Genomic DNA, 16,313 nt, shown 5'->3' with positions numbered 1-16,313 from the left:
ACAACATTTTTTTACATAATTGAAATCACAGTAATGTAATTTTAAACCTTGAATTTTCACCATAATATAAGCATTTTCTTATTATTTCTCTTTGGACATTTAAGTGCTCTCACTTTTTCCCCTCTGTAAATATCATTGAGATAAACATCCTTTTTTTTTTTTTTTTTTTTTTTTTTGAGATAAACATTCTTGTATATACCTAGGCAAGTTGTTGCTTGGTTTCTTCACTAACCCCTCCTACATGCACACCCACACCCACACACCCCTTCTTGCCCAACACTAAGGATAGGTATAGTAAGATGTTGGTTACTCAGATTAGTCTCTGTCCATCTGTCCCTGTCCTTTCTCTCTTCTTATCTTCCCCTTAAGTATGCTTATAGTATTTTTGAGTATAATTAGGTTCATTTGTTTCAATTTGCTTTCATTTTTAGGTGCTTCCCCTCTTACACTTTCTCATTTTATTTTTTACACACATAGAGTATTAACAGGCTTTCCAACATCAGAACTATTCAGGGCCAACCCCTCTTCACCCATATTGCATTTGCCATCTTCTAATCACGGATTTTGCTCTAGCAGTTGTCTGTCCTTACTGTACCATCAGTAGTTTTTTTTCTGCATCATTGTCACTAGCATACCAGCTTGTTTTCTCTTACCTTAATAAAGAAAACAAAACCTGAAAGCAACCTAGTTTTTCTCCTGCCTTACTGGTTCTTCTTTTTTAATCTCCTTTATTGGTTTCTTTCACAGTTCTTAGCCCCTTAGGGGCCTCTAACCGCAGTCCTTGAGCCATCTGATTTTTTTGTCTCCATCTTGCAACTGCAAATACCATCTATAACATTGGTGATTACCAAATTTGTATCCACACCCACCGAATGAGATTTGAGTATCTACCTAATTGGCATGTCTTGAATATCTAATGGGCATCACTTAATTAAACTATTCAAAGTCTAAATTCTAGTCCTGAATCCCAAACTTATTTCTCCCTCTGTTTCTTTAACCTGAATAATGGTAACTCTGTCCTTCCATTTACCCAGACTAAAAACCTTGAAGTCATCCTTAACTTCATTCTGTATAATCAAATCCTGTTGGCTTTACCTTCAGAATATATCTAGACTATTCCCTTTCTACCATAACACTTTTTACTCTTCTATCTTGATCCAGGGCAATGTCTTCTCTCACTTGGATTGTCGCAGTAACTTCCTACTGGGCCGCCTGCTTCTTTCCACATCCTCCCTTTCATATATTCTCCATAGAGTAAAACTTGGAAAATTAAAGTTTCCAGGGGTGCCTGGGTGGCTCAGTCTGTTGAGCGTCTGACTCTTTTGAGGTTTTGGGATCGAGCCCTGCATTGGGCTCTATATTCAGCATAGAGTTTGCTTGAGATTCTCTCTCCTTCATCTGCCCCTTCTTGCTGTGCTGGTACAGGCAGGCACTCATGCTCTCTGTCTTTCAAATAAAAAATGAATAAATCTTTAAAAAAAAAAAAGTTTCCTATTCTAGTCAAAACTATCTCCAATTAGTCTCATTTTTACTAAGAGTAAAAGCCAGAGTCTTTAGAGTGGCTTTAAAGGTCTCACATGATCTGGCGCCTGTTACTTCTCTAACTTATCTCCTTTCCTCCTACTCTTGCATTTCTTTGCAACTTCCTCCAGTCAGATTGACTGTGATATTTCTCAGATATGCCAAGCATGTTCCCACCTCAGATTTTTACCCTTGCTTTTTCCCTTGGCCTAGAACATTCTTCCTCTAGATATTTGTATAGCTACTTTACTTGCTTCAGATCTTTGCCCAAATGTTATCTTTTCACTGAAGGTTTGTTTTTCTGTCCATCCTTTTAAAAATTAAAAGGTCCTCTGCTTGCACCTGCTATCTTACTATTTTGATTTTTCCCCTCCATAGTCAGAATCTGACATAATATATCTGGCTTATTTTTTCATTCTCTGTAGAACCGTGTCCCCTTAGGCCCCATGAAGGCAGAGGTTTTTATGTTTTCTTTATTGTCATATTCCCATTGTCTGTTAATTTATAGGTATCATTTAAGATTTAATGAATGAATGATTTAATGAAATGATCAAGGCCTTGTAGAGTCAGTCCCTTCTTTGTCCTTTCTGATTTATCTTCTAGTCTCATGGCCCTCTTGTATTTTATGCCATGCTCTGTCCAGCCTGAAAACATTTGTGTTTTATTCCTACTACTTGGAATACTTTCTTCCTGTCTCCCTTCTTTTCCTTGCCTAGTTAACTTCTACCACTCATTCTCAGATATAATCTCAAAAGTCCCTGTTTTCAGAGAAGCTCTAGATTAAAACCCTGTACTGTATTCTCTCTTAGTCATGCTTTTTGGTGTTCGGTCTACCACCCGAACTAGAACTGCATAAAGGCGGGGACTCCTTGAGTGTACTGCTTGAGTGTACACTCCTTGAGTGTACATATGTCCAAATAGTGAATTCTCAGTAAGTACTTAGTGAGTGCTCCCTTCCAGCTGTGATGGTCTGCCTCGAGGTACTGGCAGGCCATTCCTATGTGATTAGGAGTGAGAGCCTATCAGGAAATGTCATAGTACTAAACCAAATATGATTGATGGGTAAGTGTAACACGACCTAGCATCACTGGTCAAATATGGGTTACATGTGAATTCTGTATTTCTCAGTTCACATTCTGTGAGATGATATGAATCCCAATAAAATGTGCCTCATGAAATTCTGGTGTAGAGTTAATGGGAAGCATGAAATGAAGCACGTGTATATTGGTGATACTCTCGTTGATGTGTAGAGCGTGTAAATAATCAGAATATTTTGTTACTTTATTTTTTTATTTTTATTTTTTTTATTTTGTTACTTTAATATTTAGTTTCAAAAAAGGTAAAAGACTGGCTGATAAATCTTGTTAGCTGGTAGTTAATCTTGTCAGTAGTTTCATTTTTGAAAAAAAAAAAAAATACCTCCTGGGCAAAGTTAGTGGATTTTCACTTTTTTAGGGTTTTTCTTTAAAGTCAAATGAAATATTACTTTGTTCCTGCATCTTCTCAGTTGTTTCTTCCTTATATATTTGCCCTTTCCTTTCCTACTTGGTGACATTTGGCTTTATGTTCAAGGATCTTTTTACAGTCTTTGCCCATTTTTGGTCTAGTCATAACCACCTTGCTAAAGTAAAAGGCCGCATGGACACTTGTGCCATTTGCCTTCTTTTGCTGTACTTGTTCAGTGGAGATGACGTATTTCTTCCTGTAAACCTGGACTGCTTTGCCAATCTGCTGACCTTTGTAGTGTTCTCGTACACCCTGAACTTCATCCTTTTGGATGGGCATGGATCGAACATTGTACTTCTGTCTCAGCTCTTTGGAAAGAGAAGATATAATCTTCCTGTGAATGTAGTAAGGTGCATTTAAATATCTTTTACGATTCTTGCTCCAATCAGAAGTCACAAAAGGATTGAACTTCATTTGGCTGCTGGTGCTTATCTAAACAGTGAGAATAAAAGTAGTATTGACCCTAATGTTTTATCAAAGGAATTAGATGAAGTAGTAATGTTTGCATGCAAAGAACCTCGTACGCAATAAACCCTTGGAAAATGTCCAGTATTGTTTTAACTATTACTGTCATTTCCATTCTTTTTTCTTAAGTTTAAGAATTTTCATTTTTAATTCATCACAGAGAATCTGTATTCTTAATTAAATAGCTTTTAGGGTCCAGTCTCCTATATGACTTTTGGCACTTTCACTAAGCACTTTATACTTTATTTATTTTAACTCCTACAGAAAGGATAAATGGTATTTGTACAGCCAATCTGGATTGTAAATAATTGGTATTTTTAAGTCTCATGTTAGAAAACACCAAAATTGACTGCCAAGTAGAGTTGCATAATCTGCTTCCTCAGAGACCTTTTAGAAAAAGATTTGTGTACTCTAATTTATTCCTGAATAATGTGGGTCAATTTTTGAAGCTAGGAATCTCTGGATGATTCTAAAAGGAGTATTAATATCCTTTGATATTGTTCTTGAGATAATGAATGGGTAGTACTTGCTATTGCTACTTCTAGAGGATCCCCTTATTCCCTTAACCTTCCTGTTAAGGTTGGTTAGTAAAATAGAAATATTCTTATGGTCTGTAGCAAAGTAAACGAAATGTGATTACGGAATGGTTTTGAGTTAGTTCCACTGCCTTGCATAGTACCTGGAAAAAGTGGATGCTACTTATTATTCATAAATTTGAAAGGCAGTTAAGAACTAGAGTTTGATGTATATGGAAATATGATATTCACACGTATGCTAAAAACACTGTAGGCTTTGTATAAGAGAGCAATGAAATAAGAGAGTTCAAAGTGATAACAAAAGCTTATTGAAAAACTTAAAGTAGAGACTGTCAACTGAGGTTTTCTGTTTCTTTGTGCTGCTGTTACATTTTTAACGCTCTGTACATTTGCAAGAATGGGGTACAGAAACTGACGCTAAAATGAATGTCAATATATATTCTCTTTCAGATTTACTAAAAATTTATCTCCTGACAAGATAAATCTAAGTACTCTCAAAGGAGAAGGTGAACTGAAGAATTTGGAGTTGGATGAAGAGGTGCTCCAGAATATGTTGGATTTGCCAACATGGCTTGCTATCAACAAAGTTTTTTGTAATAAAGCATCTATTAGGGTGAGACTTTGATATCTGTGGAAAGCATTTCTGTTCTCTCTTTTTTTAAAGATTATATTTATTTATGAGAGACACAGGCAGAAGGAGAAGCAGTCTCCATGAGGGGAGCCTGATGTGGGACTCGATCCCTGACCAGGGATCATGCCCTGAGCCGAAAGCAGACTCAACCACTGAGCCACCCAGCCTCCCTCTGTTCTCATTTTTAAATTTAATTCCTATCTCTTTAATATTTTGTTTATATCTGTAAAAAAACATTTTATTAATATAATTTAAAAAGACAAATACCTATGTCTAAATAATTGCATGAATGTGTGCCAGATGAATTTAATTGAAGTCATATATTAAGATTAATTTGTAGTTTAAGTTTTATTTAAAATTTAATCTTAACATTTAAATAAAATTATTGGTAGTTATTAATAAAATAATTGGCTAAATTTGGCACATATTCAAATATTTTTATAGGATTTATTGTTAATAGGGGCAATTTAAATTTGTACTAAGTAAACATTATTTCAAATAAAGACATGAAGCCATAAATCCTTAATTTTATTCTGTACATTCTACTTTTACTTGAAATTTTATTTCTTTTATTCATTTGTTTCTTCTTGAAGATTTTAAAATTTTCTTTTATTATTATTTCTCCTTATTAAAATTTATTCCTGCTTACCTTTGACGCTAATCATATATCATATCACTTCTTACTCTTAAAGACCAGTTTTTAAAAGGAAGTACTTAGAATAGAAATACCACATGAAGGACACCTGGGTGGCTCAGTGGTTGAGCATCTGTCTGCCTTTGGCTCAGGGCTGGATCCCAGAGTCCTGGGATCGAGTCCCACATCGGGCTCCCCTTGGAGATCCCGTTTTTCCCTCTGCCTATGTCTCTGCCTTTCTTTCTATGTCTCTCATAAAGTCTTAAAAAAAAATACCACATGAGTAATGTTTCATAAAATTAAAATTAAAATTAAAATTGGACTGCAAAGAAATGATTTTGGAAAGGTTCCTGTATCATTTGATGGTCACTTTTATCTTCCATAAACTCAAATACCTATTAAAATGTGACTTTTTAGTGTATGTTTGAACGTTATTTGAAATTGCCTACATTTTACATGCGTGGCCTCACCTTTGTATGTTTCTTGAATATCTACAAAAAGATTGGTCAAAATTTTATTTTTAAACTTTTTAAAAGATTTTAAGTAATCTCCACATCCAACATGGGGCTTTAACACATGACCTCAAGGTCACCAAGAGTCACACATTCTTCCAGCTAAGCCAGCCAGGTGCTCCACGGTCAGAATTTTAGAATTAAAAAAACTGTTCAATGAATGAAAGACTGATTATACTCTGCTGGGAAATCTTAGTTTAAATTACAAAATTAAGAGGCACCTGGCTGGCTTAGTCAGAAGAGCACGCAACTCTAATCTCAGGGTTGTGACTTCAAGCCCCATGTTGGGCATGGAGCCTACTTAAAATTAAATTAATCACGAAGTTAAAATGTTTTTTAAGGTCTGGGGGAAAGCTTATGAGGACCTAAAATTCTTATTTTAAAAGATGACAGAAATTTTGATTAATCTTCTACAAAATAGGTGCATCCAATTTTAAGAGTCTGCATGAGTTGCTCAGTTTATTACTTTGCAATTTGAGAAAAAGTCATCTGATAAAATTTGGTATGTCTGTCACTATATTTAGAGAGCATCTATATTGATTGCTAGTTTTACATTATTTTTTGATGATTGATTTTAAAGAAAAAAATTTTGTTTGTCTTTTTTTGGTAGATTCCATGGACAAAATTGAAAACACATCCCATCTGTTTGGTGAGTTCTGACTTGCTTCAGAAATAAACATTTATGTATGCATTTGATCTAACTACTCTGCTAATGTTAATCTTTTGTTTCATAGAAACACAGTCTTCTGGCTTTTCTACAAATTGACTTTCATTTTATTTGGATGGTACTTAGTTTTTCAGCCCTTAAATGAGAAGTGTGACCTTTAAAATGGGAAGGTCTTTATAATTTTTCAGATGTATTATGTTATAAGTTGGTATATTTTTATTCTGTCATTTAGCTCTTCATTGACGTATTATGACAGTCTTAGTAACATTTAATTCAAACTTGCTGTGTTTCTGATTTTATTGATCTACTAAATTAAATAATATACACCTGAATATACTTTCTTTTTTTCTTTAAGATTTTATTATTTATTTAAGAGAGAGAGCACAGCACGTACCCAAGTTGGGAGAGGCAGAAGGAGAGGGATAAGTAGGCTCATTGCTGAGCAGGGAGCCCTACACGGGGCTTGATCCCAGGACTCTGGGATCATGACCTGAGCTGAAGGCACATGCATAACTAACTGAGCCATCTAGACACCACAATATACTTTCCTTTTTTCAAGGAAAATTGAACAAAGATTGGTCATTTGGTCATTTATTGATTCATTCATTCCACAGATATTGAGCACCTTCCCTGTGCCCTAAGGGAACTTAATATTCTTATTGAGAAGACCAACAAGAAACAAATAAGACAATTTCAGATAGTAAATGCTATATTAAAATAGAGAATGAAGAATGAGTGAGTTACACTAGTGATGACTACTAAGGATATTTGATCTTTAAGCAAACTGTTACCTTGAAAGAAATTTTTTATTATGATAATGTTTATTTTCACATTTCTTGCATATTTCATATTTTTCATTGTTAAATGTCTTAAATCTCAAGTCTTAGACTGGGATAAGCTTTTAGCTCCTTAAATACCATTTATTAATACATAATCTCATTTAGCAATTAATAATGTCATACATTCTTGGATTAGAGATTGCACTTCTATAAAATCTGATGATTTCAGCAGCATTTGGCAACTTGTAGTTTGTCTTATACTCCTATATGCCCACAGCTTTCTTATCAGATAATAAGTGCCTTGAGAAAGGACTGAGTATGTTGTTTTCTCTTTTGGTATTTGTCTTTCTAGACTTTTATAGAGACATTTTAAAAGTGACTCTGCTCACTTATTGATTACTTTGTTCCTAAAGAAATGAAAGAGAAAATAGTGTTACATAATATTTTTATAATATACATAAAATATCTAATTTTTTACATTTTTAATGTATTTTTATTAGTCCCTGGATAAAGTAATAATGGAAATGAGTACATGTGAAGAACCACGAAGTCCTAATGGCCCATCACCAATTGCAACTGCTTCGGGACAAAGGTAAGTTATTTTCATTAATTTTTATGACTCATAGTGTGAAGAGAGTTCTTTTCTGTAGTCAGTCAGCTCTGTTATCTGTAGTAATGGAACATAAAATTTCCTAACCTCAGGCAGCCTCTATTTGAGTCACCTTTTCCCATCAGACATTTTCCAGTTGTGGTATTATGTTGCCAAAGTAGCAGAATTGGTTTTTATCCTTTTTTATTCATTTTGCTTTCCTTGATGTTAAATAGTAATGATCAACCAAAAGCATTCTATAAATCAGATAATCTCTTAGTCTGAATAGTTTCTTTGCCTTTCATTTATTCTGTGCATCAGTGGAACTTTTATGACTCTTAAGAGTTAAGTTGATGCCTTTAAAAATATAGGCCTTTTGGCCCAGAAGGCCTATATTATATTAAATATAGAATGCTCACATTTTGTACAAATTGAATTTTGATAGATAAAAATCAGTAGAAGCATGGAGGCCATTTCACAAAGCCTTTTTGCAAAGATCTTAAAAAAAAATAGGTTTGTTTTTTTTTTAAAGATTTTATTTATTTATTTGAGAGCACATACATGTGAGTGTCACACAAGCAGTCAGTGGGGCAGAGGGACAAGCAGACTCCCTGCTCTGTCCCAGGACTCTGAGATCATGACCTGAGCCAAAGTCAGACACTTAACCAACTGAGCCACCCAAGTGCCTCTTAAAAAATAGATCTTTAAAAAAATTGCCTGTTTATTTTTGCATTTTTGAATTCTATACATCATTTCCTAAAGGCAGGATTTCTGCACTACTTTGCACCTATTCATGTAGAATACTCACATAGATTTTAATGTGATTAGTGCCTCTTCATCATTTTATAGTATTCTGGGTGTTGTGTCAAACCAATGATGAGTTTTCTTTGGAATGAATGTACATGGGGTGCCTGGCTGGCTTAGTTGGTAGAGCATGTGACTGTTGATCTCAGGGTTGTAAATTTGAGCCCCATGCAGAGATTGCAGAGATTACTTAAAAATAAAATCTTTAAAAAATAAATAGAACGTACACATCAGATACACAGACATACACATGTACTCATTTCCAGATTGCTCTTTCACCACGGTTGAACTACCTTTACATTAGTGCTTTCTGGGGTAATACCTACAGCCTGATCAATGGCTTTCCATGTAGAAATGGTGATCCATCAATTCACAGCTAGAGTTGACTGAAGGCCAGATTTATCAGATGTACCTGTTTGGCCTACAGGTAATAGTGACTGGGAAAAGAGCTTTCACATTAATTTCTTTGTAGTTTATACATCATCGAGCAATTTGAGATTTTAAAGCTTAACTTATGATTTCATGTGTGATACAGTCGATTGGAGCAATTGGTCAAGTTGACTAGAGTCAAAAAAATGGAAGAAAAAGTAGAGGTGTTTTTAAGATTATTGAAGGTGGAAAAAAGATCAGGAAAATTGCTGTTCTTGATAATGTTCTTTATGACTCATGATTTTCTAGTATCAATAAGCTTTATAAGTTTGGCTTTGTAATCATGATGATAATCCTTATATTTTGATGTTGGCAGTATGGTTAATCTATTTCCACATTTTTCCAGAGTTGCCTGATTATAGCAATCACTTAGGATGCTTATTAAATCTGTATTCTTTTAGGCTCCCTTTTTTTGAAATTATGAGTCTTGAGATCTAGAATGGTTATCAAGAATGTGATTATTTTTAACAATTCTTTATATTTCTGCAACTTGGAGAAACACTGATCTATTTGATTTTTGTCTTTATAAGATTAAAACATAAGGAAATTAATATTTAACAGATTGGCTTTACCTTCTGTGCAGGACTTATGAATTAATAATATTCCATAGAATGATGATCTAGTAAATTTGTAAGTTCAGAAAGTTTATTTTATCATTTCATATAGAGGAGGTCTCCATCTATGTGAAGATTATTAATCAAACTTAGAATAGACTTGTTTGAAAACTGGAATTTCACCTTTTTAATTTATGATGAATGATATAACCAGAAACTTAATAGACTTTAGTCATTGATTCAGGCTTCACCCTCTAGTGGTAAATCCTCCAATAGTAACACTTTTTTAATGCATAGATTAGAACAGGTGGGGTTGGATATTCCAAAGGGCATTCCCAAATAATGATTATAGATACATTCTTTCCAACTCCAGGAATTTCTAGCCAAATGACCAGTATTTGTGTTGGGATTAAAACAACTTTTCCCTAGGATGTTGATGAGTTCTTTCTCTTTAGTTCTTAATCTTTTGAAAATACTTCTTATTTTCATTTTACAAATGAAGAAATTGAGGCTTGGATTTTCATAGTATTTTTCTCAGACTTTTCATAGTATTAATAAGAATATAATACTATTAATAATACTATAAATAATAGTTAAATTTCATAAAGTATCATGAATCAAGATATAGGCTGTTTAGTTCATAGGTATTATTTTGCGCAACCCACATGTAACCTACAAAGTATTACCTGATTTAAAGGATAGGTCATCTGAGGATTAGGAAGTTTTAGGTAATTTACTCCAGTAAGATAGTAAATTAAGAAACTTAGCAGCAGGTAGAGGAGAGGGATGTGCATGATCAATGAAAATGATGGGTTCATTTTTATACATGTTATCTTTGAAATGTATGAGAGGCAGCCGAGTGGAAATATCTGATGGACATTTGAATTTTAACATTCTGAAGTTTTAGCAAGAGATTTGGATAGAGAGATTTAGGAATAATGGTCAAAGTGATAATAATTGAAGTAATGTATCATTTGGACAAATTTTTACCACTCTTCCTGCCGAAATATATTGATAGTCTGTAGTCCAGTCATATTGTACTACTCATTATTCTCAAAGTACCTCTACTTTCCTGCTTTTCTGTGCTTTTGCTTGTTTTCCTAATAAAAGATTTCCCTTCTTCCCATTGCTTCCTGTGGGAAATATATTTTTCTTTCCTAGATAAATTTCTCTAGTTATGAACAGTTTCTTCCTCTACCAAGTGTAGTAATGATGATTCCCCCCCCCCCTTTTTTTTTTTAATTTTATTTATTTATTCGAGAAACAGAGAGAGAAGCAGGCTCCATGCCGGAAGCCCGACATGGGACTCGATCCTGGGTCTCCAGGATCACGTCCCTGGGCTGAAGGCAGCACTAAAATGCTGAGCCACCTGGGCTGCCCATGTTGATTCCTTTTTTAAAGCACTCAATTACACAATGCCTAATGATTCAGTTTCTAGGGCACATGTGTTTTTCTTCTCTAAGTAAGTTGTGAGCCCTTAGAATACCACAACCGAGTTTTGGTTTTTCTTATGTCCCAGCATTGTGCACATGGTAGATGTTCAGTAAACATTTGCTGATTGGATTAGAGAATGTGAACTTTTCTGACTTTATTCCTAAATTTGAGCTTATTTTGTAGTTATAGTTTGTAGCCTTCTTTGTGTCAGGAATTTAGCTCTCTTATTTTTACTTTATAGATTCTAGTTGTTTGAACATCTGACAACTTGAAGAGTAGGCAGTTTTGGATAGTGATTATAATAACCTAATTTAAAGAGTAACGTTTCAGGGGGCCTGGGCCTCTCAGTTGGTTAAGTGTCCGACTCTTTATTTCTGTTCAGGTCATGATCTCAAGGTCATGAGATCAAGCCCGCATTAGGCTCCTTGTTGGATGTGGAGCCTGCTTCAGTTTCTCTCTCCTTCTCTCCTTCTGCCCCTCTCCTGCTCACACAGGCATTCTCTGTCTTTATCTCTCTCTCTCTAAAAGAAAAAAAAAAAAGCCTATCAAAATGGTTACAATCAAAACCACAAGGAACAAATATTAGCAAGGATGTAGGGAAAAAGGAACACTCGTATATCATTGGTGGGAATGCACACTGGTGCAGCCACTGTGGAAAACATTATGAAGGTTCCTCAAAAATTTAGAAATAGAAGTACCCCCACAATCCAGTAATTGCACTACTGGGTATTTACTCAAAGAATACACCAACACTAGTTAGAAAGGATACATGCACCCGTATGCTTATTGCAGCATTATTTATAATAGCCAAGATATGGGAGCAGCCCAAGTGTCCATTGATTGATGAATGCATAAAGAAAAAGTGGTGTATATCTACAATACAATATTATTCAACCGTAAAAAACAATGAAATCATGGCATTTGCAACAACATGGATCTAGAGCATATAATGCTAAGCAAGTGAAGTTGACCAGAGAAAGACAAATACCATATGATTTTGGAATTTAAGAAACAAACAAGCAAGCAAAGGGAAAAAAAGAGAAATGAAGAAACAGATTTCTAAGTATAGAGAACAAATTAATAGTTCTCAAAGGGGAGAGGTGGGCCAAATAGATGATGGAGATTAAAGAGTATACTTATGATGAGAACTGAGTAGTTTATAGAATTATGAGATCACTATTGTACACCTGAAATTCATGTATTTCTGTATATTAACTATTCTGGAAATAAAATTAAAAACTTATCAAATAAAAAGTAGCCTTAAATTTTAGAAATCTTTTATCATTTTGAGAACATTTTTATAATTTACATATAATCAGACTATTGTTATAACCAAAATTTTTTTACATAAAAATGAATAATGGAAAAAAAATGAATAATGGTCAGTTTGTGTACTTGTTTTTGAGAATATTAACAAATAACCTTTTTAATAATTTATTTTGGCTCTAGTGCATTATGTTTTGTTTTGATTTATTTTTCCAGTGAATATGGCTTTGCTGAAAAAGTAGTTGAGGGAATTACTGTTTCTGTAAATTCCATTGTTATCCGCATTGGAGCAAAAGCTTTCAATGCATCCTTTGAACTTTCCCAGCTAAGGATCTATAGTGTAAATGCAAACTGGGAACATGGAGATTTAAGATTTACTCGTATTCAGGATCCACAGAGAGGAGAGGTAAACGTTTCTTTTCATTCTTTGTTTAAAAAATGTTTTAGTCACTAAATATAAGAGGACATTTTAAAATAATTACTTCTTATAGTTACATATATTCACATACCACATTTACTCTTGTGTTTTAACTATACTTTTCTCTCTATTTCTCTTATTTAGTTAAAAATGTGCATATTTTGGTGTTTTTACTGTAATAAACCTTTTAATTTATAGAGTTAATGAACCCCATTTTAAATTCTTGGCTACTCAGAATTGAATTTTAAATATACAAAAAAAATGTTATTTAAGTTTTTCTTGCTCATATGATTCAAATGTTATTTGTACTTTATATCAAAATTAAAATAAAGTACTAACAACTTTACAAATAGTGAATGTAATTATGAGGAAATGTTACTGAATTTTTTGTAACTATACAGTTTTAAAAAATAAAATCATAGTGAATATATCTAGAGTGTCATAAGAAAATTGTAAAGACGATGCCTGGGTGGCTTGTGGTTGAGCATCTACCTTCAGCTCAGGGTATAATCCCGGGGTCCTAGGATCGAGTTCCATGTTGGGCTCCCCACAGGGAGCCTGCTTCTCCCTCTGCCTATGTCTCTGCCTCTCTCTCTGTGTCTCTCGTGAATAAATAAATAAAATCTTTAAAAAATATTAGTAAAAAGATAAAATTTTATTTAGCTTTTTTGTTGTTTTTATGAATCTACATATTTCTTACTCTATTTTGACTGAGTAACTGAAGCTAATACCTGTTCTCCTTAGGTTTTGACATTTAAAGAAATAAATTGGCAGATGATTCGAATAGAGGCCGATGCTACTCAAAGTTCACATCTTGAAATTATGTGTGCTCCTGTTCGATTAATAACCAACCAATCAAAGATCAGAGTCACACTTAAAAGAAGAGTAAGTCAACAGGGTTACCTTTTTGGTTCATGTGATAGATAACTAGTGGAATTGAGAGGAAATTTTAAATAATTTTCCAGATGAAACACTGAAATATTAAAATGAAGCAAAATAAAAGGAAATATAGTGCCTCAAGCAGTATTTGAAGAAATCTAGTGTTATGATAACATTTTTCAGTTTTCTAGGTTTAATAGATTTTTACTTTTGATAAATTTAATGGATTCTCCATTGTCAAATATTTTTGAATATTTCCTGTCTTATAAATTTCATTTCTTCTATTGAATCTTACTTAAGAATGGGTAAACAGCAAAGCCTCTGTTATTAGTAGACTGAACTACTACCTTTAGAAGGTTATTAAGGTATGAATGCTGATTTAAATAAATAGGGAATACAGTTACTTGAGGATATCAAATTCAGAGTTCACTATAGACTGTAATGAAGTTTAATGAAAGAATAATGGGTTTTTAAAACATGGTGCACTTAAAGTCTCATCATTATGTTTTATATCACTAGACACAAATAAATATACTAAATTAAATTGAAAAAAATTTTTTCAGAGTATAATGCTTAGTGTTGTGAAATGTGGTTAAAATAACACTTCAGTTTTTAATCTTAATACTTCTTTCTGTACTAGAATTAGCACAATTAATATGGGTAATTTTATGATTTATTAGCTATAAATGCAAAATTAAATTATATAAGTACTTGTTTCTGTATAACATGCATCTTTTAAAGTACAGGAATTTGTCAGTCTGTTTTACCACCATATCTTCAATACAAAGACATACTCATTCTATAGTATAGGAACACAGTAAATACTTGGTGAATGAAGGAAGGATATATATTTAATATCATTCAAACATTTTAAATATTTTTAAAACAGTGCATTGTAAGTTTTATGTCTTGGCTTAATTTTATGAATCCTTTTTTCTGACAGTTAAAGGACTGCAATGTTATTGCAACAAAATTAATTCTAATATTGGATGACTTACTGTGGGTTTTAACGGATTCCCAATTGAAGGCTATGGTACAATATGCAAAGTCTCTTAGTGAAGCGATAGAAAAATCAACAGAACAAAGGAAAAGTATGGCTCCTGAACCTACACAGGTATGTTCTTAAGAGGAAAAACACAGAATATGTAAATGGTCTAAAAGTCAGAATGGTTAGTGGTTTCTTTGTGTGAATTAGATCATAAGACTGAGTCCAAGAATCTTTTATGTAGATATCTCACTGGATAATTTTCTACACATAGTATCTATATGAAAATATATATTAAATGTGTTTCTGTCATATGATGTCTATTTTGTTTGAAGTTCTGTACTAGGCACTAGAGTTAATGATGACATAAAAGTATTTGATATTATAAATATCTTTTTTCAAGAAGTAAAATACAACTTAAACTTACTAAAGTAAGGGCAAAAGGAAAGAACCTGGGTATAGTCAAGGGAGAAGTGTGAAAATTAATATTGCAGAAAATGTAAAACCCTGGGGAACTGCTAAAGTTCAACACGAAACTGTTAGCATTGTATTTGTTCTTAATAAAAACAAGGGGTATTGTGAAATCATTGTTGGGCTCCATATGGGACCTGGAGCCTACTTAAAAAAAAGTAAAAAATAAAGTAAGTAAAAATAAAAATAAGTGATTTGTCTTACGGAAATTAATTTTACAATTAGTAAAAAAAAAAAAATTATCTCGAGCCCCTAGAATTTAAGGCTTCACAGTTGTATTTCATCTTTCCTTTTCTTTAATTACTGTGGGTCTTGATCATTTTCTTTGAGAAATTCTCCTTTACTGAGTATACTTTAAAATTTGTTTACAGATAGTTCTTTTTTTTATAGATAGTTCTTAATAGATGATATGTAAATATGTATTTATACAAAATGTATACATTTTAATTTTCCATATATCACTAACTGTTCTTTTATTATTGGGTTGTTCTTAATTAGAAACTTTTAAATATTTTTTAGTGAAAAATTTTGTCTTAATTTTGTTAATTATTACTAAAGTTTCATGTACAGTTCTGTAGCTTACATAATGTGACCTTATAGTATGCTTACACATATAGTATGCTTACACATATAGTATGCTTACACATTTTAGGTTATTAGATTCATATAGGTCTTTACACTTCATCAGTATTTCATGCTTCTTCCTTCGGGGGAAAAATTTGAATTCAATGTCTATTATAAATCTCTTCTGCTTTCTGGCTTCTTCAGATATCCACGTTCAGAGGACATGCCAGATCCCTTAGGAGAGGCACCAGATCACTTACTAAACAGTATCACAAGCAATGTAGAAAGAAATGATTTATATTTTACATGGGCATATAATAGTGTATACAGCTCATATATACAGGGCTCACATTTATTTCTCTTTTTTTGGAAAAAGATTATTTATTTGGGGGGCGATGCTTGTTTGGGGTGGGGAAGGGGTAGAGTAAGAGAATCTTCAAATGGACTGCCCTCTGAGTCTGCACCTGATGCAGGGCTCCTATTTCACCGCCTGAGCTGGAACCAAGAAATGGAAATGTTAAAACAAACTGAAATAACAAAATGAGGAGTCAAGGTTAAACAGTAAGCAAAAGAATAGAGAAAAGTGTTTTCTAAGCTTTTTTACATTTCTCACTCTTTATATTCCCTCATAGAATAAGCTAAATTATGTTATTTAAGGGGAAAACTCCT

General features: G+C 33.2%; 2 protein-coding genes across 5 annotated transcripts in view; one reads left to right on the top strand and one right to left on the bottom strand.

The window, feature by feature from the left end:
* Positions 1-16,313, top strand: part of BLTP3B (bridge-like lipid transfer protein family member 3B) — a 97,565-nt gene that overhangs the window by 31,093 nt on the left and 50,159 nt on the right. For 3 of the 4 annotated variants that reach the window (XM_025439522.3, XM_025439523.3, XM_049093986.1), the window contains 6 exons: positions 4,479-4,641; positions 6,416-6,454; positions 7,752-7,843; positions 12,544-12,733; positions 13,490-13,630; positions 14,568-14,738. In XM_025439522.3, coding sequence (XP_025295307.1) covers positions 4,479-4,641; positions 6,416-6,454; positions 7,752-7,843; positions 12,544-12,733; positions 13,490-13,630; positions 14,568-14,738 — 796 coding nt within the window. Of the gene's footprint in view, positions 1-4,478; positions 4,642-6,414; positions 6,455-7,751; positions 7,844-12,543; positions 12,734-13,489; positions 13,631-14,567; positions 14,739-16,313 lie in introns of those variants that run through there. The other variant, XM_049093985.1, reaches the window with a different exon arrangement.
* LOC112654859 (60S ribosomal protein L26-like) lies at positions 3,040-3,441 on the bottom strand. The gene has a single exon (XM_025439529.1). The coding sequence runs from the start codon at positions 3,439-3,441 to the stop codon at positions 3,040-3,042; it is 402 nt and encodes a 133-aa protein (XP_025295314.1).

This window comes from Canis lupus, chromosome 15, assembly GCF_003254725.2.
Source record: "Canis lupus dingo isolate Sandy chromosome 15, ASM325472v2, whole genome shotgun sequence".
Classification (NCBI taxonomy): Eukaryota; Metazoa; Chordata; class Mammalia; order Carnivora; family Canidae; genus Canis; species Canis lupus.
This window is presented reverse-complemented; position numbering and strand designations above follow the sequence as displayed.

Coding starts and splice junctions, on each gene's coding strand:
- LOC112654859 (XM_025439529.1), bottom strand. CDS start 3,441: ATGAAGTTCAATCCTTTTGTGACTTCTGATTGGAGCAAGAATCGTAAA.